At 43.6% G+C, this 25,138-nt stretch overlaps 1 protein-coding gene and 1 long non-coding RNA gene across 3 annotated transcripts in view; one reads left to right on the top strand and one right to left on the bottom strand.

Annotated features, from left to right (window-relative positions):
- IGFBP5 (insulin like growth factor binding protein 5) overlaps positions 1-5,789 on the bottom strand; it is a 34,265-nt gene extending 28,476 nt beyond the window's left edge. The window contains exon 1 of the mRNA XM_063933954.1: positions 4,727-5,789. Coding sequence (XP_063790024.1) covers positions 4,727-5,057 — 331 coding nt within the window. The 5' untranslated portion in view covers positions 5,058-5,789. The remainder of the gene's footprint in view (positions 1-4,726) is intronic.
- LOC134944983 (uncharacterized) overlaps positions 1-25,138 on the top strand; it is a 40,521-nt gene that overhangs the window by 7,807 nt on the left and 7,576 nt on the right. For both annotated transcript variants that reach the window (XR_010182010.1, XR_010182009.1), the window contains exon 2: positions 8,401-8,488. This is a non-coding gene — a long non-coding RNA (uncharacterized LOC134944983). The remainder of the gene's footprint in view (positions 1-8,400; positions 8,489-25,138) is intronic.

Raw genomic sequence — 25,138 nt, 5'->3', positions numbered from 1 at the left:
TCACAAACTGCAATGTGACCGTGGTACCACCAAGATCCGGCGCACACTATGACTCAGGTCCAGCAGGAAAATGTTGGATGGTATGTGACTGCATACCTCCCAACTGTCATGATTCTGCTGGGACAGTGCCAATTTGAGGATGCTGTCTTGCTGTTCTGAAATCTGGGCAGCAGCTAGGCAGGTTTGTCCCATTAACAGGTATGGGTGCTGTGAACAGGTACTATCACACTTGCCATTGGTGTAAATAGCCGTGAATGGTTGTAGGGAAGAGACAGGGATAAGGGACACCCATGCATGCTTCAGTGCTAACATTCGGCATATTAAATCACTAGTGACATCACTCACCACTTCTTATGAATGGATGCCTCCACTAACTTGGTGATGGAGGGGCCCTTTGGGATGTAGTGTAGACGAGATATACCCTAGCACCTTACTACCATGTGAAATTGCAGGTTGTCCGTGGGGGGTGCTCAAAAACCAGCAGCATCCACAGAGCTGGATCCTATGTCTGTTGTATATTTTTAGATTACTTCCTAGAACTTGTGTAGTGTCACCATACTAGTCCACTTCAGCTACTTAATAGGGCAGAGACACACTAACCTGGCCACAGAACCTTCAGCAGTCTAGGTAATTACCAATGTTTTCATAAGCACTGGTTATGAGGTATGTTGGCACTGTGTACTCGCTACTGGTGAGCCTGTTAACATAGCAGTGAATTAACAGGAAGGGTGGTAGAAGGAGTTTGAGACTGGGCATTAGGACTGTTCCCAGAAACATGGCAAGCCAGCATTGTGACGTGGCCATGGATTAAGATGTGATGTTCCTGTACCCACTGTTCTGTGTGTTTGTGTAAATAAGGAATATGTGTGTCACAAAATGTGACTGATTGACATATACAGTATATTCGTGCTTATATAACGACTACCATCATTTCCAATGACCAAATGCAAAAGAGTTCTTATAAAATTACTTTTTGTTTCATATCTAATTCCCCAGCAGGCATTAGGCACAAATGACTATGGCGCACAGCTAAGCATTCGCACATAATAATAAACCGGACGTTTTACATACTAAAGCTAGACCGGCACAGGAAACCAGTGGTTATGTTAATCCATAAGGTCCATACACACAGAGCAATCTAGCTGAGCGATTTTTACTATATAGTCAAAATCGCTCAGAAAGTTAGTGCATATCGCTCCGTGTGTACACAGCCAGCGATAGTGATGCACGTCCCCGCCAGGTCGCTGTCGCTGCTAAAAATAGACTGTGCAGGCAAGTCAATTTTGGCTAGGTCGCTGGAAAAGAAAAAGCATCCCCTTGCTTAAATGAGTTAGGCAAAATCGCCCATAGCCAAAATCGCTTGCACACTTAGTCAAAATCGCTGGAAAAGTTAGTCATAATCGCTGGAAAAGTTAGTCAAAATCTCCTACTGACAGGTCAAGGGAAAACGCTCAGTCAAAATCTCTCATAGTTAAAATCTCTCCGTGTGTATGCACCTTTAGAGAAATATATATGAAGCAAGAGGGATAATTTGAATTGAAAGAGATACAGGTGGATGCGGCTTAAATGAAGACTGAGATGTGTATGTGTAGCAATAAAGAGAACATTTATACAATTAAACAATTGTTTGATGCTCTTTCTACTGTATTGTTATGTCACATCACAAATTTTAATCTGTCTTGCGCCACGGTTCTTGTTTATCTGCTACATGCATTACCCTCCTAGTAGTGAATTAAGGATTGTTGTGTCTGCTATAACGCTAATGAGTTTGCACCAGCAAAGGCTAAAATCCAGATGTGGCCTTTCCCCCAAACCCCACTCCTTGCTGTCTTTGGTACAGGACAGAGGCAAACCTCATGGTACAAGCAACCTTTATACAGATTATTAGTGCAATCTGTATGGACCAAATGCACTTCCCTGCCTTCAGGCCTTATCAAACATGTGCCCTATTGCACATAAAACTAGCAATAACATATAAAAATAAAAATGTATATAGAACATTACAAATTGTTAATCAGATTTCCCTAGCAAGCATCTTATGGTACTAGTTCTAAAACCTGTCCTAAGGCAGTTCCCAGGAGCACAGGTGAAATACTGCCCCTACTGGACAAAAATGAAGATTTTCCATGGCAGAATTCTTGTTAAATTTACCAAGCAACAACTTCACCATCACAATCCAACTCTTAAAAATAATAGTGTAGCGTTCTGCTCGGTAAGAATAGGTCACAAACATATTATATAAATGTCCTCCCTCTTTAGTAAGCACAGCTGTACTGGTGCTAATCATCCAATTAAATGACACCCCCTACCCCACCCCCCTTATTAAAAAGACATCAATTTCAAATCAACAAGAATGTAAGCTAGTAGGGCTTTTTTATGATACATTTATTTATATTGCACCAACAATATTAGGAAGCGCTTTACTGAAATGTTTAATCATTCACATCCGTCCCTGTGTCACAGAGCTTCTAATCTATATTGCTTAACATATACACACACATTAATATAAACCTACCACTGTGCTTTTAGATTGTGGCAGAAAACCACACAAACACGGGGTGTGCCATGATTGGAAAAAAGCCCATGGCCCAGGCACTGTGATGCTGAACACTTAATCACTGTACCACCCATTGTCGTTTCCAGGTTTTATATTAAATCAGTCTTGTCAGAATTGTCCCCTGGCCGATGCCACCCGGGTTTTCACTTAATAATACCCATGCACATTACATAAGCAACTTGTGCCAGCCATACCTAGGCTCTGCAGGGCATGCTGCCAGCAGCAATGTAGGTGAGACCTGTACAGCAGGGAAAAGTAACCCTTTCAGCGACATAGAAGTCCATTGATCTAGTGATACTGCATCAATCATCATTTGTTTATAAAAAAAAAAAAGATAGGACCCTGTGACTCCCCAGCTGTTGTCTCATTGACAGCAGTTCATGCTGTGACCTGTAGTTCCACAACAGCTGGAGTGTGATATGTTTAACTCTGACGCAGAACTAAGGTATGACTATATGCAACATAAAAAGTAATACTCATTATTTTAATTTGCAATATATAAAATGATGATCAGGCAAATCCTGAAGGTCACTAAATCTGCCATGAATCTGGAGACAGTCCACTATAGGACAACAGATTTTAGTAATTAGACATGGGGCTGCCCCGAAAATAATACGATTATATAAAAGGGAGACATGAACACATCTTAAAAAGGTCATTGTTGGGGAGGAGAGGAATAAGAGTTGGAAAACATTGAGTAGGTGGATCCACAGAAGTATCATAAGCCAAACTGAAAGGAGTGTGGTGTGGTCCCAGGCAGCACTGAGAACACTGACAGGCGTGGACCCTGCAGTCTTCCAGGGGTGTATACATGCCAGTTATGACAAGAACAGGTCATTAACCAATTGTCCTCCATAGATCACAAAAATACATTTCTGTGGACTTTGTAATAAAACCCTGTATGTTAGTGACCCTTAAGGTCAGGATTTGTGCCCCTAATGACAGGGTGACATTCTGCCGTCAGTACCATGGAATGTATACATTGCAAGGTATTTATAGGTATGCTACACTGGCAAGTGACTAAACAAAAGCCTTTCACTGACTGAAAGGCTGAAAATTCCTCACTCTTGTGGTGACAAATGGTTAATCGGAACAAATAAATTGTGTGTGTTGTGGGGGTGGGATCATTACCACTGCTGTAAAAGTTTGTAACTGTCCCATTTGTAACTGTCCTGAGAGCCAGTGTTAAATGCTCCTTTCAGAGTGTTGCATGCAAACAGTTAAACATTTTACATAACAAAAGTTCCCCAAACCATCCAGAGCACTGTAACTTGGCTCAGCCTTATATTTCAGTAATATGGGATTGGACTAGAGGAGGGGGGACTTGTGGCAGATTCCTTAGGTATTCGCAGAAGCTAAACATTAAGTGATGATGCAACACTTTGTGTAGGAACCTTTCTAGATAAGCACACAAGGAGCGTGGAGGATGTCTACTGCGCAACAGTATAGGTTGGTAGCTTACTGTACATCTGTATACAATAAAATAAAACACGTAATGCTTTAGAATGCACATCTACAGTATATTACTCACCCTACATATCAGGCATGCAGAACAAAAGCATGACAAGACTGGTATGATTAACCCTCCATAATGCCTGCATTACGTGATGCACAAGAAAGGATCTCATTTACCTGACTGGTCATCACTCAGGGTGCAGTACTCCCAAAAGACAACTTTGAACACTGCAAAAACTTATGTTTACATATAAGCAGTAGCAGTGATAGTAATGAAGGCTGGGTACATACTGGCACAAAGTCCACATAGGTGGCACTAGCATAGCAACTTGCCATGCACTTGGAAAAGGGTGTGAGAAGTTGGGGAAGACTATAGCTTGTTCTAAAATCTGTACTATTAATTGCTACAATATTGCAGCATCAGTAAGTTTTACAAAAAGACTATCCAACCTATTGATTGACAGCTGTCAATCACTTTCCTAGAGCTATTGAAATATATTTGATTGACAGGTCTGCTAGGCAATCATGTTTTGTATGCTTGCATTGTAGGTGCTGCAACATTTTGTGTCTCCAAATAAACATAATAATAATAATAATAATAATAATAATAATAATAATAACAACATCAACAACAATTGTGCATAGTACAATCTCATATACTGTAAAAAAAAAATAAAAAAAAGAAGACACCGTTAGGTAGCTGGGTGCACTTACCTATGTTAACCTGGTCCCTGTAGATCTTCTCATTGAGGCAGACCCCTCGGCCATGGAGCAAGGCGTGCAGTGGCTTCTCTTCACCTTGCTTAGGGAGACAGCGGAGCCCCCCGGCACAGCGCTCAGTATACACCCCGCAGGACTGTGCCTCCGCCAGGGCGCATGTCATACAGCAGCCGCAGCCAGGCTCCTTCACCAGCTCACAGCCCACAGGGGTTGGTGGGCACATAGACATAGCCTTCTCATCACAAGGCTCACAGTGCACAAAGGAGCCCAGGCACTGGCACAGCCCCAGGCACATGGTCAGGATGAAGCAGACAGACAGGATCATAGTATAATAGTGCTGAGGTGCAAAGTGCAGCAAGCACGGGAACGGGATCTCCCTGCTAAATAATCCCCCAAAAAACAACAACAAAACCAATTGCAAACAATTGTGCACGAAATCCCCTAGACAACTGTGCAAGGTGAAACCTTCACTTACACCACAGCAAAACGAGGGATCTACTTCCACTCAATCCACTGTACAAAACAGTCAGAAATTGCAAAAATAGATCAAAAGCAAAAATGAGAAAAGCCCATGCACACTGCACCCACTAACTGCACACACCTAGAAAGGTGCTGTCCTCAGATACCAAAACTAACAACCCTTCTATACTGCAGCCAGTCTATATTGCAAAGTGAGCAACAGGTTCAATATATATAAATATATATACACACTATATCACAAGCTCCTTTTGGGGGGTGCGTTTAGCAAACCAAAATGCAACAGTAATCCAGTAATATCGTTGGAGATTGCTGCAAACAAAAATATCATGCAATGGTGTAAATCCCTCAAGTAATGAAAAAAAAAATATATATAATAAAAAAAAACTTTATCTGTTAAACCTGCAGCCTTATTAAATTAAAACACCTGGCAAAGATTTTCCAAAGTAATGCAAAAGGAAGAATACAAAATCAGAATGAGTTTCGCAGAAGTATGCAAGTCATAAGGAAAAAAAAATACTTTGTAAATCTCCCAACAGTTAGTACCCTGCAGAAGTTTCTAAAGAGACTGATTACTGTAGAGCAGGCTGTCTTTTAAATAGACTACTTCTGGCTGCCTGCCAGACTTTAACTGCAATTCGATATCACGACAGCCAGCCTGAATAGCTGCCAGTAACCAGGCAATATAGTGAAGCAGAATATCACCAGGTCTCTCATTGTGAATTAACTCCTCTTTCCCCGCAGCTGGGACGAGGGAACAATGCAAACAAGACGCTGACTTTAACTTAACTTCTGAAAAGGCAAAAATTACCCTCAAACTTTCCGCCCCTCCCAAACATTTTCTTTTAAGGCTGGGTGGAATGAACTTGTAGAAGTTTCATAGAAATAAGTGACTGTTTTATTGGCACAGAAACTTTTCATAAACTTTATCAAACTACTTTGCTGCTGGAAATCACCAAGCAGCCTGTGAGAGTAATCTTTAAAACAGATTATTATTATTATTTTAATTTTATTTTTTTTAGCAAAAAATGTGAATTATGTGGTCTCCGTGGAAGGAATTAGGAGTGGGTTGGGGGGCAAATGTCGACAACATTGCAAATATCTTATTCACCTTGCATTTCTGAGCATCATAAGCTTTTGCTTTACCAATGGCATTTTTTTTCTTTACAAGATTTCCAATGCAGTTAGAGCCTTTTTAAGGTCCTTCTTCAGTTCTGCTACTTAAGCGTTAATTTCCATTATACTACTCTAACAAATTTCCCATGGCCAGTGGGCATCCGAAAATAGTGCGTTAATGTAGCACAATTGGCAGTGACGTGGGACGAGGGACTGTCAGTGAAGACAATATGCTTGTTGCCAACTTATACTGGACAATTGATGAGGTCCCTGTACAGGGGAGGTCTTCAGTATGCCGGCTGTCGGAATCCCGGCGCACAGTATACTGGCGCCGGGATCCCAACAGCCGGCATACCGACAGCCGGCATACCGACACATATTCTCTCTCATGGGGGTCCACGACCCTACTGGAGGGAGAACCGTGTTTGCAGCGTGGCGAGCGCAGCGAGCCCGCAAGGGGCTCATTTGCGGTCGCCACACTGTCGGTATGCCGGCGGTCGGGCTCCCGGCGTCGGTATGCTGGAAGCCGGGAGCCCGACCGCCAGCATACCATACTACACCCCTGTACAGTATTGTATGTTTAGCTTTGTACAGTTACAAGGCATTTTAATGCCATATTTCAAAAAAATCATAAAATATCGTACAGTAGATCTTAAGAAAAAAGTTTACTCAAATCTAGATTTCATGAACTAGTTTCCAGAATCAGTCAGACTCAAGTTATGAAGAAATACCCCTAGAAATGTTTGTCTTTTTTCATATAGGATGCCTGCTTAGCAATACTACATACACAGTATGCTTGTTTATATAAGTGTGATACAGTTTACCAGCAGTCGGGATGCTGGCGGTCACATGACCAACACTGGCATCCTGACAATGAGAATGCCGATAAGGGACGGGGTCATTATTTTACTCCCCCACTGTCCCCTACCCTAACACTAACCAGCCTGGGGTGGCGGCTATGGCTAAGATTCGGGAGGTGGTAACTAGGGCTAAGACTCAGAGGGTGGCGGCTATGGCTAATTCCCCCTTCCTCTAGTGTCTAACCCTAACCCCCCCACCGGGCCCTAACCCTAACAGTGACCCTGATACTTACCCTTGTGATGGTGGCAGTCGATGTTCCAGTGTCAGGATTCTGAGTGGTGTTGGGATTCCGGCGTCGGTCACATGACCGCATTCCCTTTAAATTGGTGGAAACTGTTCTCTGTGGGTCGAAGGATATGTAATGGCTAGATACAATTGTATTATGATCAGGTCCAGAGGTCATGTCTGTCAGTTTTCAGCATTTTTCTCAAACTAAGCAGTATGCAGTTCCACAGGAGGTTGGTCTGGTGTCAAATCAAATGATTTTTACCACCATTTTTGTAGGGTGGCCATGCACTGTCTGTAGCTTTAGAGATAGAGTGCATGGCCATCTGTACAGGCTGCAATGCTCAGCTTGCACCTGTGCATCCCCCCACCTGTGCACCTCCCCTGCATTCTCTACAAACTTGCCGATGTTGAGCAACTAGTGGGAGGTTCGGAAGAGGCATAGTGCACCTAGGTGGGAGGTGCAGGGGGCATAGCAAAGTATTTATATCATCATGGCCCTACCCTCGCTATACAGTACAATGCCACAATTTGCGGCTTTGTAAAAAGAGGGGCAGGGTCACAATGATGCAATTCAGTGCAAATAATTATCTTAAGCTGCCAGAGTGAAGTGGGTGACAGTGGGAGGCAGCAAGTAATGTCAGGAAGAGTCACTCGAGATTCTGGAGTCTCTCAGACATTCTGGGAAAGTAGGTAAATATAATTTTCCACCTACTCTACACGGCTTCCTACAGAGTGCTGAATCTGTCTTTGCACCCCTTCTGTATGTCTCTCATCTGTACCTGTCTCCACCTGTGTTTCTACCTGTTCCTTTGTGTGTATGGTATGTCTCCCATTTGTTCTCTACCCTATCTCCTACTCCTCTCCCTCCTTTTTTCCCCATCAACTACCAGTTACCGCTGGCCACTTGTACCACGGCCTCTGTAACCTCGTCTTCCTCTTCTCTCCTTTCACACCTTTCCTTCTTCTGCTTCTGCTTGATGTTATAGCCAAAACCAGTACTGCAGATCAGAAGTGATGTAAACAGACCGAGGTGCAACCATGTCCAACAACACACAACTGAACATAAGGGGGCAGGTAAGCACAATTTTATGATTTTAATAACTATTACTGATTATCTTAACAGGAAACTTTTGGCCTAGGTTTGCTGTGTAAACATTTCTGAGACTCTAGGTCACTATAATCTGAAAAAGATTGGGTATACCTGGTATTGTTGAGTGTAATAGTATTGTGTTGTGGTTCAATTTGTTGAGAATAGAGTCTTCATACATCCCATCCGTCCCATATCACTAAGAAGTCCAGGGCACTACCCAAAATTCAAAAGTTTATTGATGTTTAGAGACAGTAGGCAACTATGGTAGAGTGTACTATGTCGGTATAGAGTGTATGTCCACTAATCGGTTCATATTGGGGGTGTAAAGTGGTTGGGTTATGTTCTGGGTGCAGTGTTCAATGTCTGTACATCATGTACTAGAATTATATTATGATCCTATCCAGTGGTAGGATCATGTTGTGGGTGCAGTGTCCTATGTTTTTACAGAGTATAGTAGAATTGTATTAGGGTCATTGGTGGTATAGTGTCCGATGTCTTTAGAGAGTGTTATAGAATTGTATTATTGTCAGCCCAGTGGCCAGGTCATGTTGAGGTATAGTGTCATATAGTTTTATAGAATTTTATTATTATAATGTCCAGTAACAGACTTGTTGGCAGGTGTAGTGTCCTATGTCTGTATATAGTTTAATATACTTGTTTTATTATTAGAATTATCATGTCCAGTGGTCAGATCATGTTGGCAATTGCAGTGTCCAATGATTGTACATAGAATTACAGTATATTATTATCATGCTGATTGGTCAGGCCTGTTGGGAGGTGTCCTTTTATTTGTCTGTTTAGCATGTAATAGAATTGTACTATGATCATATCCAGTAGTCATGTCATGTTTAGAGGTTTAGTGTCTTATGCCTGTATATAATTTATTGGAATTATAGTATTATCATGTCCAGTGATCAGGCGATGTTGAGAGGTACAGTATAGTGTCCTATGACTGTATAGTGCATAATAGAATTGCATTAGGGCCATGTCCAGTAACCAGGTCATGATGTAAGAGTAGTATCTTATGACTATATATAGTGTAATAGAATTGTATTATTATCATGTCCACTGGTCAGGTCATGTTGGAAGGTATAGTAACCTATGATTGTATAGAACTGTATTATTAACATGCCCAGCTTTGGGAGCTGTAGTGTCCTATATCTGCACAGATTATAAGAGATTTATACTAGGATCATCTCCACTGGCCAGGTCATGTTGAGAAATATAGTTCCATGTAAGTAGGTACAGTATAATAGAATTGTCTAATGATGATGAAGCAGTCCGATCATGTGAAGTGTAGTGTCCTATGTCTGCAAATGATGTCCAATACTCAACACACACAGATATTGCTTGCAGGCGTAAGCTAGGTACACACCTAACAGAGTTGCCAACGACTACACAAATTCCAATGACCGAAATGATCCCGATAACACCAGATACAATAATCGCTTTGTTTCAAGTGATCAGCTGGAATTTAAATTGTTGAGGTGACATTTTTGTATGCAGGCTCAGGCTGACCTCCATACACACTTCAAATTCCGAATGATACCTTTTCTGACGGGACCGACAGTGACAGATCTGACCGTCGGACCCTGGTGCATGGAATACACTAAACAATTCTCGGCCCAACGAGGTCAGCCTGAGAATTGTATAGTGTGCACCTAGTATTACAATTTTCAGTAAAATTCTCTGTAGTGGTCAATACAAATCACCACTGCTCTCTGTTTTATAACATTCTCTATGATGAGTACAATTTTAATGAATTAAATAAAACATTAATTAATTAAATAATTAATTAATTAAATGAATAAGCGGATAACATATATGGCTCAGAAAGCCGCTTTGATCCATCAAAACAGAATGAATATTTGTATCACAGGCAGCACATGTTCCTGCTGTTTTTAGCTGTCATTTTCATGGTATCTTTTTTTTCTTGCTGGCCTTAATATGACTTATACAGTACATTGCTCTGGTCTTTATCCATTTTATGGTGCCTGTTATCATAAAACCACTAAATCTCTCTATATAAAACTTTCTGATATAATCTGATTATAAGCAATTTAAAGCCTGTTTGGGGCTTCTCTTTAATGCATATTTTATGTATTACTGAAGTTCAGAAAGTCAGAAACATGTTTTTTTTACATACATTGAAACACACCCCCATGAGATAAATGTTTGTAGCTTTATAGGTGAAAGCAGTAATTCCAGTGTAAGCTCTCAGAGGTCAGGAGAAAGTGCCATACAATGCTTATAAAGTCATTTGTACCAGAAAACTTCAAAGATTTGGGACTGAGAGAAAGCACAGCTGTGAGGAACATTTCTATATTTATATCACAATGGGTCAAGTGATAGTAAGACATTAGACATGAGATTTGCAACCTACAGGAACTACTATTACCATCATACACTGCTAGCATGATGCCCAAATGCTGGAAGCCGCAGTCTGCTTATCTCCGCATTGCCTTCTGGTGACATTGGCTGAGTTGTCGCTGTATGGATCTGGAGAGAACCATACAGATAGAATAAGTAGTGTAATGATGGAATACAGAAGTTTTCTATGTGAGAAAGCAGTGATTTGGTCACAAATGTTTAGGCTTTCTTTAATTTTCAAACCAGCAATATCTATCCACGAGCTGCAATACTTAAGTTTCAGCACTAGAAGGCAGCCTTATCTATGATAAAAGTTTAATACGCTCCTTTATCAAATGTCTCAGACTTTCTCTGTAAGTCTAAACATTGCATAACTTTAATTTAATACCAGCTTTTCTGCACAAATGTTTAACGGCATTGTTTTGTGATCTGTCTGCAATTATCTTGTGGCTGTTTTGTGCTAATTTATCAGACAAGAAGACGTATGTAATTATTAGGAAGGCAGTGTGCTGCGTATTGGAGCAACAGTGATATGATCACAGACTATATTTCTTTTTATACACTCTTTTATCATTTGGTATTTGTTGTATTATGCTAACCTTTGTGCAGCATTATTGAGTAATTGTACAATGAACTGTGTGTGATTTGTGAATATTATGTGATTCAGATTACAATTTGCGTTTGCTTGTTACACTATGCAGCCAGGGACGGATCTAGACTTTTCTTTAGGGGGGGCGGTTTACTGTTTAATCTTGACTCCTCCCTCTACAGTCCCAACTCCTCCCATCTGCAATCCTAACTCCTCCTCTCTCAATTCTGACTGAACTTTTTGAGTGAGACTGAGATAGAGCTTTGATATTCTTCTATGTACATGTGACTGTGCTATGGGATAATTGTAATTATTAGCCCTAGTACCCACACACCAGCAAGTGAGGGGCAAATGCTCTGTAACCCTTGCTCTCCTGGCTCCTCTGTGCTGCTGTGGTATAAGCTGCAGCACATCGTTCTGCCTCAGGCTCTCCCAGGAGAGCTCTCTTCTGCTCAAAAGTGGGCGTGGTTATGACTGTGTTAGGGGGGGCGAAGGACCCCTTCGCCCCCCCCCCCTAGATCCGGCCCTGTATGCAGCACATATACAGTATTATATTATGACAACATTGCATGGAATTATTCAGTTAGGTCAGACCTGTGCATGATAACATGCAATGAATATATTCTAAAGGTTGATAGAGTGTGAGTTACGGGCCTAATTCAGTAAGGATTGCAAACTCTGCTAATTAGCAATCCTTTTGCAAGGCTGCCCTGCATGCTGACTGACACCCCCCCCTCCCCCCTTCAACAAGCAGAAATTGTGAACGGATCACAATTTCTGCTTGTTAGCAGAATAGAGGATGCTTCCTGCCAGCGCAGCTTTGCTGCGCCCACAAGAGGCCCGCCGCCATGTTCCCGATCGTGGCAGCTGCATGTGACATCACGCAGCCGCCGCGATCACACCCCGCAGCCACCCCCCTGCCCCTGTAACCGCCTCTGCCTGATTGACAGGCAGAGGCGATTACATTTCTGCACCTCCCCGCAGAAAATGCGGGCGCATAAGCAGGACGGGCGCTGCGCATACGCCTGCATCTTTTTCTCAGCTTTTGCAGTTGAATCGCATACAGCATTGCAACCTGAATTAGGCCCAATATTCCCTAATACCTACTTCTGCAGAGTCCATGCCAAAGTCATTGGGGCTGCTGCAGACTGGATACTACACCAGTTTGCATTGCGCATCTTGCGTGATTTCACTCTTCACATGCTCAGAAAGTGAATGCATGCATATAGTATTTGGTAAGGGGATGCAGTCCCCATGCTGATGCCGGAATTCTAAACGATCTCAATACCGGCAGCCGAAATGCTGACCACAGGCTCTATTCCCACTCGAGGCGATACCCATAGAGGGGGAATAGAACCTATGGCGAGCGCAGCGAGCAACCGAGTCCGCAATGGCTTTGTTGCGCTCGTCCCCCCATGGCATTATGCTGCCGGGATCCCGATGTCGGTATGCTGACCGCCGGGATCCCGGCAGCCAGTCACGCGGACCCAACAGATCTGCATGCATTTTGTACATTTCTGTCAATATGACCGGAGAAGTGGAACAGGGGAGGAAAATTCTGTTCTGTGCCATGAAGAGGTAGAGGTTAGTGAAACTTCCAATCAAACCCATTTTACTGTTTCAAGATCCTCATAATCTGCCCCCTAATTAACAACCGTGAGGAGCCACTTAAAGCAAACTGTTCTTACTGCTGTGCGACAGCTAGTGGAACCAATGGGGAAGACCCAGTATGAAGGAGGCTAGCAGAGACTTGGGATCTTCTTGGGAATGAAGCCTGTTCCCTTTGGTGAGAACAAAAGGACTTGAAGAGATACCTCCTCCCAGTATTTGTATGAGTGACATTACCCTGAACATTCAAAAACGTGGAGAATTGTGGTGGCCCTGCAGGAGAGCTGAACCAGGCTATCTGGACGAGTGGCCGACTAGCCACAGACAGAGATTGTGTGGGGTCATTAGAGTAAGAATATGGAACAGCTGACAATGCAGCTGACTTACTCTACTAGTTGCACAATACATGCCAAGAGCTGGGGGAGAAATTGCAACAGTACATTTATCGCCTTGACAAATTGATTCACTGTATTGAGAAATGAGGGACCCTTTTGAAGGAAGTGAATGATCACCACCTGAAACAATTGTTACAATAGGCATTTGGATCCTTTAGCCATGAAAGGATTGATCTTGTGAGGAGCACCACTTAAACAGGAGGAAGCTTTTGTGGAAACTAGAGAAACATAAACAGAAAAATCAAAGTAGTGCAGCCAAAACCAGATGTTGCCTCACAGCATCTTATAGAATAAGAGAGTGAACATATTGCTCATCTGATTGCATTACAGGAGGATAATCAGATGATACTGGAGAATGACAGAGAGATTAAAGAGAGACTCCCTACATATGTAAAAGTATATAAATTGCATCATTTAGCGGGGAAATAGAAATACAGTTTTAAAACTTATGATTTATTGATGGCCGTGTGGTCATCATCATCATCATCATGCTGTCAAAATAACGGGTCTATTTTTATGTGTAGGCCTGGAGCTGGAGCTCCATCTGCCACATTGCTAATCTGGCCCTGCATGTGCATCTCAAGAAGCCCAGTGGGAAAGCACAAGACACTAATTGGAGGATTGGTGAATGCTTTACATGTGGAAAGCAGGACACATTTCAAGGCAATGCTTGCCAAGACTGTGAAGAAGAAGGTACCTTTCCTACTAATGTAAGTGAGTAGCCATTTGAAAACTAAGAGGGAGGATCTGCCCTTTGATGAGCATTTGCCCTTTGATGAAAGTCAACGCCAAGAAAGACTCATGGGCCCTTTACTTCTAAATAGAAGAGCCCGTATTGCCCTCTGCTAGAGAGCACTTCGCGTTGACCATTTGGGGACTGAGTGAGTTAAGTTACCCTTACTTGGAATACATCAGAGTACCTGTAAAATATCTCAAAGTTGGTGTGGACAAGTAAACCACTCCTACTTGCATTGGGGGGAGCAGAGTATCAATACCCTTTGCAGATGCACCCTCTGTTCTTAGTAGGCTACCTAAAGAAAAACAACAAAGAAAGAGCTTCACAGATGGCAGCTCACCACCTTCGTCTCTTACTCAGAAGGAAGTGAAGTGAGGACGGAAGATAAGGATCATCTTAGTGTGCAAATATTACAAAGGAGTCCTGCTTTTTTAATGGGAGATTGGGATTTAGAATTGGCAGTAAGTGTGGAGCAAAAAATAACAGATGATAGGCCTGTAAATTACAGCCACAAAGATTAGCTCCAGGAGACTTGAGTTAGTAAATCTGGAGAAGGTAAAACAAAATTACATTGAAAGAGGCTGTATTTTAATGGCCTAGACCCGCCAAGCTTAATGAGCTGTAATCTTTTCTTGGACTTTGCGAGTACTACTGTAGGTTCTTTGCAATTATAGCAAGCTGGTGTAGCTTCTTACCATCTTGACTCTAGGTTATCCCTCTCCAAGGGGTAGCTTCTCCAAAGTAAATCACTACGCCAAATCAATGATTTATTTCTGGAAAGATGGTGTGAGGAGAGCAGGGATTAACCAACATCTTAGCAACACTTCTAATCAGCTCTCTGACCCAGGCAGCGTATTCTGTTGGAAAAAGGACCCGGTTCCTTCAGGGGTTCTTTATATCACTCAGGCAATACTGTTGAAAACAATACAATGCACATTTAACTAAACTTTACCCTCTAAAACTATAAATCACACATTACCAAGAACCAGGTGAGTTACCATGAATAAAGTCCCACGTATTAAATGCAACTAGGCAGGGTAGCATAGAACACGTTCCGTACTCATTTCACAGTCCATGGCTAAATCTATGGGTTTTCCCAGTAAAACAATCCACCGGGGAAAACCTGACAGAGTATCACCTCTTATTAATTTCCCAAGAATAACACACTACCTCTAGCATTCCACTGTATTTTACGCTATCTTCCCCCATCTTGGTCAGGGCAGATGTCCATCCATAAGTGGAATAGCAGGTCTGATTGGGAGACAATACCAGGCTACATCCCCCAGATTTCCTCCTTCAGGATATCCCCTGCTATCTCCAGCTCACAAAAGTCTACTAGAGTTCAACCTTGGATGGTGAACACAGAGAACAATGGAGCTGTAATCCACCGTTTGCCTGTTTTTCTCACACTGCTTTGTGAGTTAATTCAGGAGGTGCTTTTTCAGTCCAGTGTTTCCTCATGAGGACTTCTTGTGGCCTTTCAGAATATTGTTTTTACAAGTAGCACCCACCTGACAATATTTAATAACAACAACATGACTCTCTACTCATAGACAATACAGAAGGGCATTGTACAATAATAGCACTTTCTAGTTAACATGACCAGAATGACCATTGGACACACTTAACCTTCATTTAGAAAATGCACAATGACTGGCTTTTGCCACCGATGGACTGAAACCTGTGGAAAGAACTACAAAAAAAGTGAAGACCAAACTGATGATGGCTCCTGTGAGCCATATTCTGGTCTGATAATGCCTTTTTTGTGGAAGTGACCATTGATGGGCTTGGGGGAGTTTTGTATCAGATGCAGGAGGAATGGCTGCAACCAGTGTACTTCATTAGTAGAAGCCTTTATCCAAGTGATGGAACTACCCTGTTGAAAAAAATTGAGTTTTTGACTTTCAAGTAGGCAGTTATGGATAATATACATGATGCTTTGTGTAGTTCTTACAGACAACAACCTACTCATCTGTATCCAGACCACCGCAAAATTGGATGCTTTTTGGCATAGATGGTTTAAGCCATCTATAAGTGAAGAAACAATTGGTCCTCTTCATGAAGCACAAGTTTGATGCCCCTTTGAGCTCTGTATGACAACCACAGTTGCCTTGGAGAGGAGAAGTCTTTAGAGCTCCTTTCCAACCAGCTCTCCTGACTAAGGTATGGGTACACATTGGAAAACCCTCCTTGTTAGGACAGCTCCATTAAAGAACATGTCCAGCTACTGACCACTTAAATTGATCTGTACAGACTTTCTGTCTGTAGAACTGGATGAGCGTAACATAGGGACTTTTCTTGTAGTGAGAGATATGTTCAGGCTTTCCCAATGAAGGACCAGAGGGCAATCACCATAGAACAGTGGTTCTCAAACTCGGTCCTCAGGACCCCACACAGTGCATGTTTTGCAGGTAACCCAGCAGGTGCACAGGTGTATTAATTAATTACTGACACATTTTAAAAGGTCCACAGGGGGAGTTAATTAAGTCACTTGTGATTCTGTGAGGAGACCTGCAAAACATGCACCGTGTGGGGTCCTGAGGACCGAGTTTGAGAACCTGTGCCATAGAAGTTCTCCGTCCACTACAGTCAGCCTGACCAGATCTATTCTGATCAAGGTCGGAATATTGAAAGTAAATTGATCTAAGATATTTGTACCGTCTGCAGAATTAAGAAAACTCATACCAAGGGCTGTATGTAATGAACCCCGAGTTCATTGGCCTTGAGGGTTACCGGCTGAACTCAAACGTTTTTTTACAGGGACAATCCCCAACAATGCAAAACCATACCTTGTATTTCTACACAGAAGCTAAACCCTAGATTCAACTGCACCATTCTCAAACTGATGGGCACTCTGGGTACCTCCATGAAGGCTCATTGGAATCAGTGCTTGCTGGTACATGCTTAGATTTACTCCAAAAGTTAGTTCATTGAATTTTGTTTGTAAATGTTTGGGAGAGAGACACTTTTACCCATTAATGTCTGTTTTTTTTATAGATAAAGGTGGTTCCCTGGTGAGGCCACACCTGAAGTATGTAGAACAATTCTGAAGGGAGTTAAAAGAGGCTTATTGACTGGCTAACAGGCTGTGAACAAATCCAGTCAGGGTTATAAGACAAAATATGATCTCAGAATGTAGGAACACATCTTGAAACTTGAAGTGACCAAGTGCTGATCTGGTATCTAGCTATTCCTGGGGAATTACACACTGTAAAATAAGTGGAGAAGAGAGCCATATGTGGGTGGTGCAAAGTTACTAGATATCCCTTGTTACTAACTGAAACCTGAAGAAGGAGCCTGGACATATAAAGATATACAACCATCAGTAACTTCTTCCAAATGGATGAGATATCTGGTTACAAAGAGTTTATAGTGAATAACTAGAGCCTAGTTGGGGAGGAGTCACCTGTGAGTAGCCTAAGAAAGGTGAGAGGGATTAGGGGCCACCTCTACTCAGGAAAAACTGGGAGAAGACAAGTTAATTGAATGGGGTTGAAGAATCATAGAACTTGATGGCAGATAAGAACCACTTGGCCCATCTAGTCTACCCTAAACATATGTATACAAACACACTAGGGTTAATTTTTGTTGGGAGACAGTTAACCTACCAGTATATTTTTGGATTGTGGGAGGAAACCGGAGTACCTGGAGAAAGCCCATGCATGTATAGGGATAATATACAAACTCCACACAGTTAGGTTGTGTACACATGGTGAGAGCCTTGCTATGGCCGATTTTGACTATGCTATTTCCCTTGAACTCCCCGGAGCCCAGCACCACCGACTTTGACTAACTTTTCTTGAGATATGGACTATGTGTGCTTACGATTTTGGCTTATGTGAGATTTTAGCTTATGTGAGATGTAATTGACGTGAGGATGAACTAGATAGTACACGATCTAGCAAGGATTGACTTGCCTGCACAGTCTATCTTTTCTTGCGATGCTGACCTGGCGGGAACGCGCATCGGGATCGAATCGGGATCGTAAGGTGACTTTCACCTTGCGATCTGCAATAACTTTTCTTGAGATTTTGACTATATAGTCAAAATTGAAAGAAAATATCTCACCGTGTGTACACACCTTTAGGGCCATGGTGGGAATCAAGCCAAGGACCTCAGTGCTTTAAGGAATGTAACGCTAACCATTATGACCCAGTAGTACTAAAAACTAATATCCCTTCTGATTTGCGAACCATCCTTACGTGTGAAATAAAAAAAATGTCACCTTTAGTCTTCTTACCTAATGCTTCATCTAGAGGTGAATAATTGCTTGGTCGTAATGTTCATATGTATTTGGGAGAGGATAGCCAGAGCAATCCTATGTGGGTTTTGAGAGGAATCCACTGACCCCCACTAAGCTGAAGCTTGACATTATGCCCACTACAGAGGTAGATTGTATTGTTTATCCTATTTGGAATCCCATGGTATTACTTCAGTGCTTCTATTACAGGGTCCAATGTGAATTTGGTGAAGTTATACAATATTGGGTAAATGTATTAAAGCAGCACGGATCGGAGCAGGAAGGGACATTGACAAGATGTACAAACATCTTGTCTGCCGAAGCAGGGGAGTGAAAACTCCCCACTCCGTCGATGCCCACCTGAGCGCACAGTGCATTAGCTCAGTGTTGATGCGTTGTGTCCTCCTTACTAACCGGCTCCATAGTGCATTTGCGGGATCGCTACTCACGTGAGATCCCCTGTGCAGTACGGAGCCAGCACCCACCGATATCGATAGCTGCAGGTGTCGCTGATTGTTCTTACATTGCACTCACATATTGGTCTGTTATCTTATAGCTTCCAGTGCTGATATCACAGGGGCGCATTTTAACCTGCCATTGTTTTCTTTCATCGGTGCATCAGCACTGAATATGGATGGACTTGTGCCAATTCACCAGGGGGAAAGTATAACCCCTGTCACTGCTGGAGTTGGCTGTGAGGAGGGGACATTGGAACTTATTCAAGATGGCGATAATTGGGCGCTACTCCAAAATTGCCACCATAGCCACCTGTGTCAGGGCACCAGAGAACTCTTGACATAGAGTAGAGAAGGGGAAGACCCCTATGCTTTGGGAAAAGATCCCATGAGAGAGGAGTTTAGATCAGTTGCTTTGGACTACAAGACCCAGCCTAAACTGCCTGGCTACCATTACTGTAGAGGAGAGGAGAATCAAAGAGCAGCAGTTAATTCTCTAGTGGCATCTCAAGACAAACCAGGACTGTTTTTGAGTCACATGCAGCAGTGTCTGTTGGTATTGCCCTGTTTGCATGTTTATGCAAATATCCATGTGGCTGAATGTGCAAGGACTGAGGCACCAACTGTTAGCACCCATGTATATTGCAATACTGATTGGTGCATAATTATGAGCCACCATCGGTCATACTATCGAAATTTGCACCAGCCTTAAACTTGCCTCCTATGCTTGCTGCCGTGCATCTGTGAACACATTGACACGCCAGCTATACTCCCGCTAATACGCCCACAAAATGGAACATTTTTGCATACACTACTAGCCATCCCCAGTCACCAGCCAAGAATACCCATCACTTTTCTGCCACATTTCTGATACCGTCTGACCAGATCACAACTGCACCTTTGTGCTTACACTTTATGTAATGCATGCACCATAGAGGTTTTCATAGATTTTCATGCAAATGTTCAGTCCTTGCACATTTAGATGTTTCCTTGTACACCAGGAGAAGTGCTGATACTAGCATTAGCTAAAATTTGCAGGCACCACTACAGCAAAAGATGCAAAAGCAGTCACATCAGCATAGGACTCAGAATCAGGCTCATATTGTGACTGCACTTAGTGGGGTTGGTGTGGGGAAGCAGTTCTTTTCAGTGTATTAAACTGTCATCCACTCTCACTCACAAACCAGCTTGAAGATTCAGTTGGAGGTGCTGCGCCATGAAGATGAAGTGGTTTGTGGAATGTCCATAAGGATAATTCCGGTGGCACCCCACCTTTGTAAATACTGATCCAAATAGGGTAATTCTATGTGTTTGAGCCAGGTGATTCTCCTCTTGCCCCTCCAGGAAGAAAGAAGCTGAATAATTGAGGACCATCCACTGGAAAAGGTACCACATCGATAAGATAAGAAAAGGGAACCCAAAACCTGTGCCCAGATATATGAATTATCTACGACTGGGTTACAACCTTTTTCTATGGCGTAGTGATCATCACCCAAGAGTGGGTCACCACAACTTTAATAGAGAATGTAACTGGGGCCCTTGCCACGGTGGCTATAGTGTAACTATTACTTTTGCCTCTTTACTAAAGCATCTCTATTTTACATTTAACTGAAATACAGGTTGGTAGCATAAAATTGGTATATCTGAGTGAGTGATTGGCTGACAGTCTTTTAGGTAATTAAAAGAGAGATGTATGAAGCAGTGAAAACAGTGAAGAAGTTGCCTCCCCAGCCATTGACCTCACCGCACCTCACTGATGTTAGTTGTCCCTAATATAATAATGCATGTTAGTTCTTATAATTAACATATATGTTACTGATTCCAAATACTATCTTATATTTTAGCGGTGCCTAATATTTTCATGTTCAAGATTCATATAATTATCAAGCATATTTAGTGGTGTCTAGTATTTTTATGAATGTCCGAAGTTATCATTATGCATCATTATTATTGGTGCCCAATAACAACGTGTGTTAATGATGCCAGTAATATTATGAATTTTAGTTGTTTCTAATGCTATCATGTATATCAGTGGTGTCACAAATTATGCACATTTGTGTTTTTTTTTACTATCACCATGCATACTAGTGGTACCTATTACCATAATTGTAGTGTGCGTAGAACAGGTGGAACTCCTGTGATATCCTGCCATAGCAAGGTATCACTCAAAGAGCTCCCTGCACATGTACAGTTACAGCTGCAGAGGAGCCATAGCTGCTGTAGAGGCTGGAGTTGCTTTACACCAAGATTCATCCAGAAAAGAGGGAGCGCAGCTGCAGGAGACAAAAAAGAGGTCATGTGTTGCTGGCAGGAAAGTGTAAATACTCAAGATTAAATAGGTGTAAATCAATTGTTTCTCTCCATGGATGCCACTAGATGGCATCCAACAGAGCAATTCAGTTGTTGCTCCATTTGGCCATGATGAGCCACAAGGAGACACGTTTCAGCTCACAGCCCTCCGTGTTGGCAAGCTGAATCGTGTGTAAAGACACTCATTTTAGCATCTAAACCCACACAAAAAAAAAAAAGTATTGAAAATCTTCTGTCACTTTAGGTAGGAGATCGGGCATGATAAACAATTGAATCATGTATCTAAGTGCACCTCACAAGTTTCAGAAACTGCTGTTGATGTGCACTCCTGAAAAGGGGGTGCGTCCTAACAGAAGGAGGCAGAACCTTGCAGGATTTTCATTCCTGTGAGCCACTCCCCCCATTTTCATCATGCTGGGGACATGCCTCCTGTCCCTCTCTCCTGAGAAAGATGCATGGCATTAAATTCACAACATGCTCTACCAAGCAGAGCAGCAGGTGAAAGGGGGCCTCCCAACCTCCCTCCACACTGCAGGACACTGTGACCTGTGGGTGGGATAGAAAAGTAGGGCTGTTGTGAGGTTCAGTATGTTTAAGAGGAGGAAAGCTGTTAGACGGCCTGAGCTGGTGTGCTGTACCTGTGAGGTAATGGATCCTTGGTTGTGCTGAGAAAAGGACGACGGGAAGGAATAGTCAAATTCCTGTGGGAACAGAGGAGTGGATGATGGTAAGACTACGCTCTGTGATTTGTGACAGGAACAGCCAATCCAAGCAGCGAGCACCCAGCTGTGATTGGCCTGTCCAAATGGCATGCAGTCAAATTAAAATACCCATTAGGGTAGTAAAGGCCATCTTCTCGCTGTCCCCTGGCACTACCAGCACTTGCCAGTACCCACTGGTAAGGCTCAGTCTATTTTTGTGATTTAATGAGTGTCAACTTTTAATTCGTCATGTTACAGTATATGAGGGAGGTATAGCTGGTAGTGTTAAAGACATAGTTAGATGTTAGAACTGCTTTATAGAAAATAGGCACAATAACATTATTTTACTGTGTTTATTAATAATATTGTTACATACTGGTTAAAGGTACTATGATGGGGATATCCAATTACCCGCGGAACATTATATTAATAGGATTGCCCAGGGGCTATCCTATTAGCCTTGATAAGCCAGCATGAGCTCCTGACAGCTCCTGGTGACTGCTCCCCCGTCATGTGACCACTGCAGGGGAAGAGGGAAGGATGCAGGTCGCAGCACTGCCCCAGCTTCCCCGCCCGGGGTCACAACACCGAGTGCTGGCTCCCGGTACCTTGCCTGCAGTCCCGGCCTGCTGCAGCGGGCATGGGACACTGCAGGTTGCCGCGGTTATCAGGAATTTTGTTTTTCAATTGAAAACGGGGCTGTTTCCAACAAAAACACGCAGATTTCACTGAACCAGGTGTGTTTTTTGGAGAAAGGACATTTTTTTTTATAGGCCATCTAATAGGATAGCCTGTAAAAAAAAAATTGGTGAAACATCGGAAAAAATCGTGAAAAACAAATGTTTTTTCGTGCCTGATGTTTTACCGTGGGTAATAGGATACCGCCTGATGTATGTCTGAAATTTTTGTAACTTGCTTTACATTGATTGTTCTGATAGAACAAAAAGTAGAGGTTTTACACAGTTCGCCAGGTAGAGTCCTCTTTTACACACTGAGAAAGGTAGAGTTCCCTTTTACACTTTGCGCCAGGTAGGGCACCCTTTTACACATGCCGCTTCCCCCAGCACACATTACTATGAACCACCCTTCATCAGCAAATATTAATATGACCCCGCCTCCCCAGCACAGTAGTGTCCGTTAGTCACATTACACTGCACAGTAGTATTCGCTAGTCACATTACATCGCATAGTAGTGTCCGTTACTCACATTACACCGCACAGTAGTGTCCGTTAGTCACATTACACGCATAGTAGTGTACGCTAGTTACATTACACCGCACAGTAGTGTCCATTACTCACATTACACCGCACAGTAGTGTTCGCTAGTCACATTACACCGCACAGTAGTGTCCGTTAGTCACATTACACGCATAGTAGTGTCCGTTAGTCACATTACACTGCACAGTAGTGTCCGTTAGTCACATTACACGCATAGTAGTGTCCGTTAGTCACATTACACTGCACAGTAGTGTCCGTTAGTCACATTACACGCATAGTAGTGTCCATTATACATATTACACCACACAGGACAGCCGCTTATACATGTTACGCCAGAGTAAAAGCCTCTAATACACGTTACGCCACAGTAGAGCACCTTATACATGTTATGCCAGGTAGAGCCCATTATGCACATTATGCCAGGTACAGCCCATTATACACATTATGGGGGTCATTCAGACCCCGCCACATTAGTGGCCCGCAGTGCAGTTTGCCAGTGGCAGCAAACAGTGCATGCGCAGTGGGCATATACATTGCGGTCGCATCCCGATGGATGCAACCCCAATGTGATTGACAGGCGACAGCGCAGCAGGGTTAAGGCGATGCGGGGGTGGCGCCGGAAAAATGGGGGTGTACCATTTTCGGGGCGACTGCATGATGATACACACAGCCGCTTTGAAAAAAAGGCTGCTGACAGTGCCTCCAGGGGTCAACCTTACATCAGATGCGTCGGCAATGTAATTGCGAATGGATCGGGAGGCGGTGATACGCGTGCTGGGCAGCCTTGCTTTGTGCTGGGCGGCCCTGAGCATGTGCAGAGATGAACGCAGAACTGGCTGCGTATGCAGTGATCTGCATTCATCTCTGAATGAACCCCTATGCCAGTCACAGCCTTCATTCCCTCCACAGTGCGGCCCCACTACCTGCAGGTGTTCCTGGCATGGGCGCTGCTCCTCCTCTCCCTTCACCTCTGGTTTTTTGCAGGCTCCGTTACTCCAGTGGCTCTGTAGGATGTTGTCAGTGACCCCGAGAAGGGGGGGAGGGAGCGGGTACTGATTACCCAGGCCTGGGACTGATGTTGGGGCGTGGCGAGGGCCCTGGTATGCTGCGCTCCCACCCCCCCTCCTACCTTACTGGGCAGCAGCAGCAGCTCTCATCTTGGCAGGACATGCAGTGTGCTGTGCTGTAGTGGGGCAGAAAGGCTGCTGTTCACCTGTCTGCTCCTGTGTGGGTGGGGGCCGGGGGGGGGGTGATCACACTGATCACACTCCCCCCTTGACCCTGGCTGAGGGCTGGGGGCTCAGGAATCAGGCACTGCAGACTGCACCGCCCCCCACCCTGCTCGGCACTGGAAAAAAATTTTTTAATTACTTTTCCCATAAAGGGGCGTGGCCACGGCTCCCGCGATTAGGCCACGCCCCGAGACTTATAGGCAGCACGGGATGTGACAGCGGCTCTGTGTGTGGCCTGAGGCCGCACACTGCGTGCTCTCTCTGGGGAGGACGAGGGGGAGGAAGCCACGCTGTAAGCTGCCAGCGCCGCTACCTGTCATCCACTGTGACAGGCGCAGCGGCAGCTGGCAGCAGCAGGGATGTAGAGCAGGGCGAGTGCCTCTTCAGCTGTGTGCCTCCCTGCACTGCATCCCTATGCTGAGCGGCTAGCGTCGGCTCTGGTAGTACCAATATATGAAATATTGTTTTACTGATATATTAATGGCAGCCTCAATACCAAGAAAACACTAAGCACCTTTCCCCCTTCTCCTGGTCTGACCAGGGCCGGATTTAGGGGGGGGGGGGGGGGGGGCAAGGGGGCGACCGCCCCCCCCCTAACACAGTCATAGCCACACCCACTTTTGAGCTGAAGAGAGCTCTCCAGGGAGAGCCTGAGGCAGAGCGCTGTCCTGCAGCAGCCTATACCACAGCAGCACAGAGGAGCCAGGAGAGCAAGGGTTATAGAGCATATGCCCCTCACTTGCAGGTGTTTGGGTACTAGGGCTAATAAATACCATTACT

Source organism: Pseudophryne corroboree, chromosome 7 (genome assembly GCF_028390025.1).
Source record: "Pseudophryne corroboree isolate aPseCor3 chromosome 7, aPseCor3.hap2, whole genome shotgun sequence".
In the NCBI taxonomy this organism is placed as follows: domain Eukaryota; kingdom Metazoa; phylum Chordata; class Amphibia; order Anura; family Myobatrachidae; genus Pseudophryne; species Pseudophryne corroboree.
The sequence above is the reverse complement of the archived record's forward strand: the minus strand, read 5'-3'. Positions and strand labels throughout refer to the sequence as shown.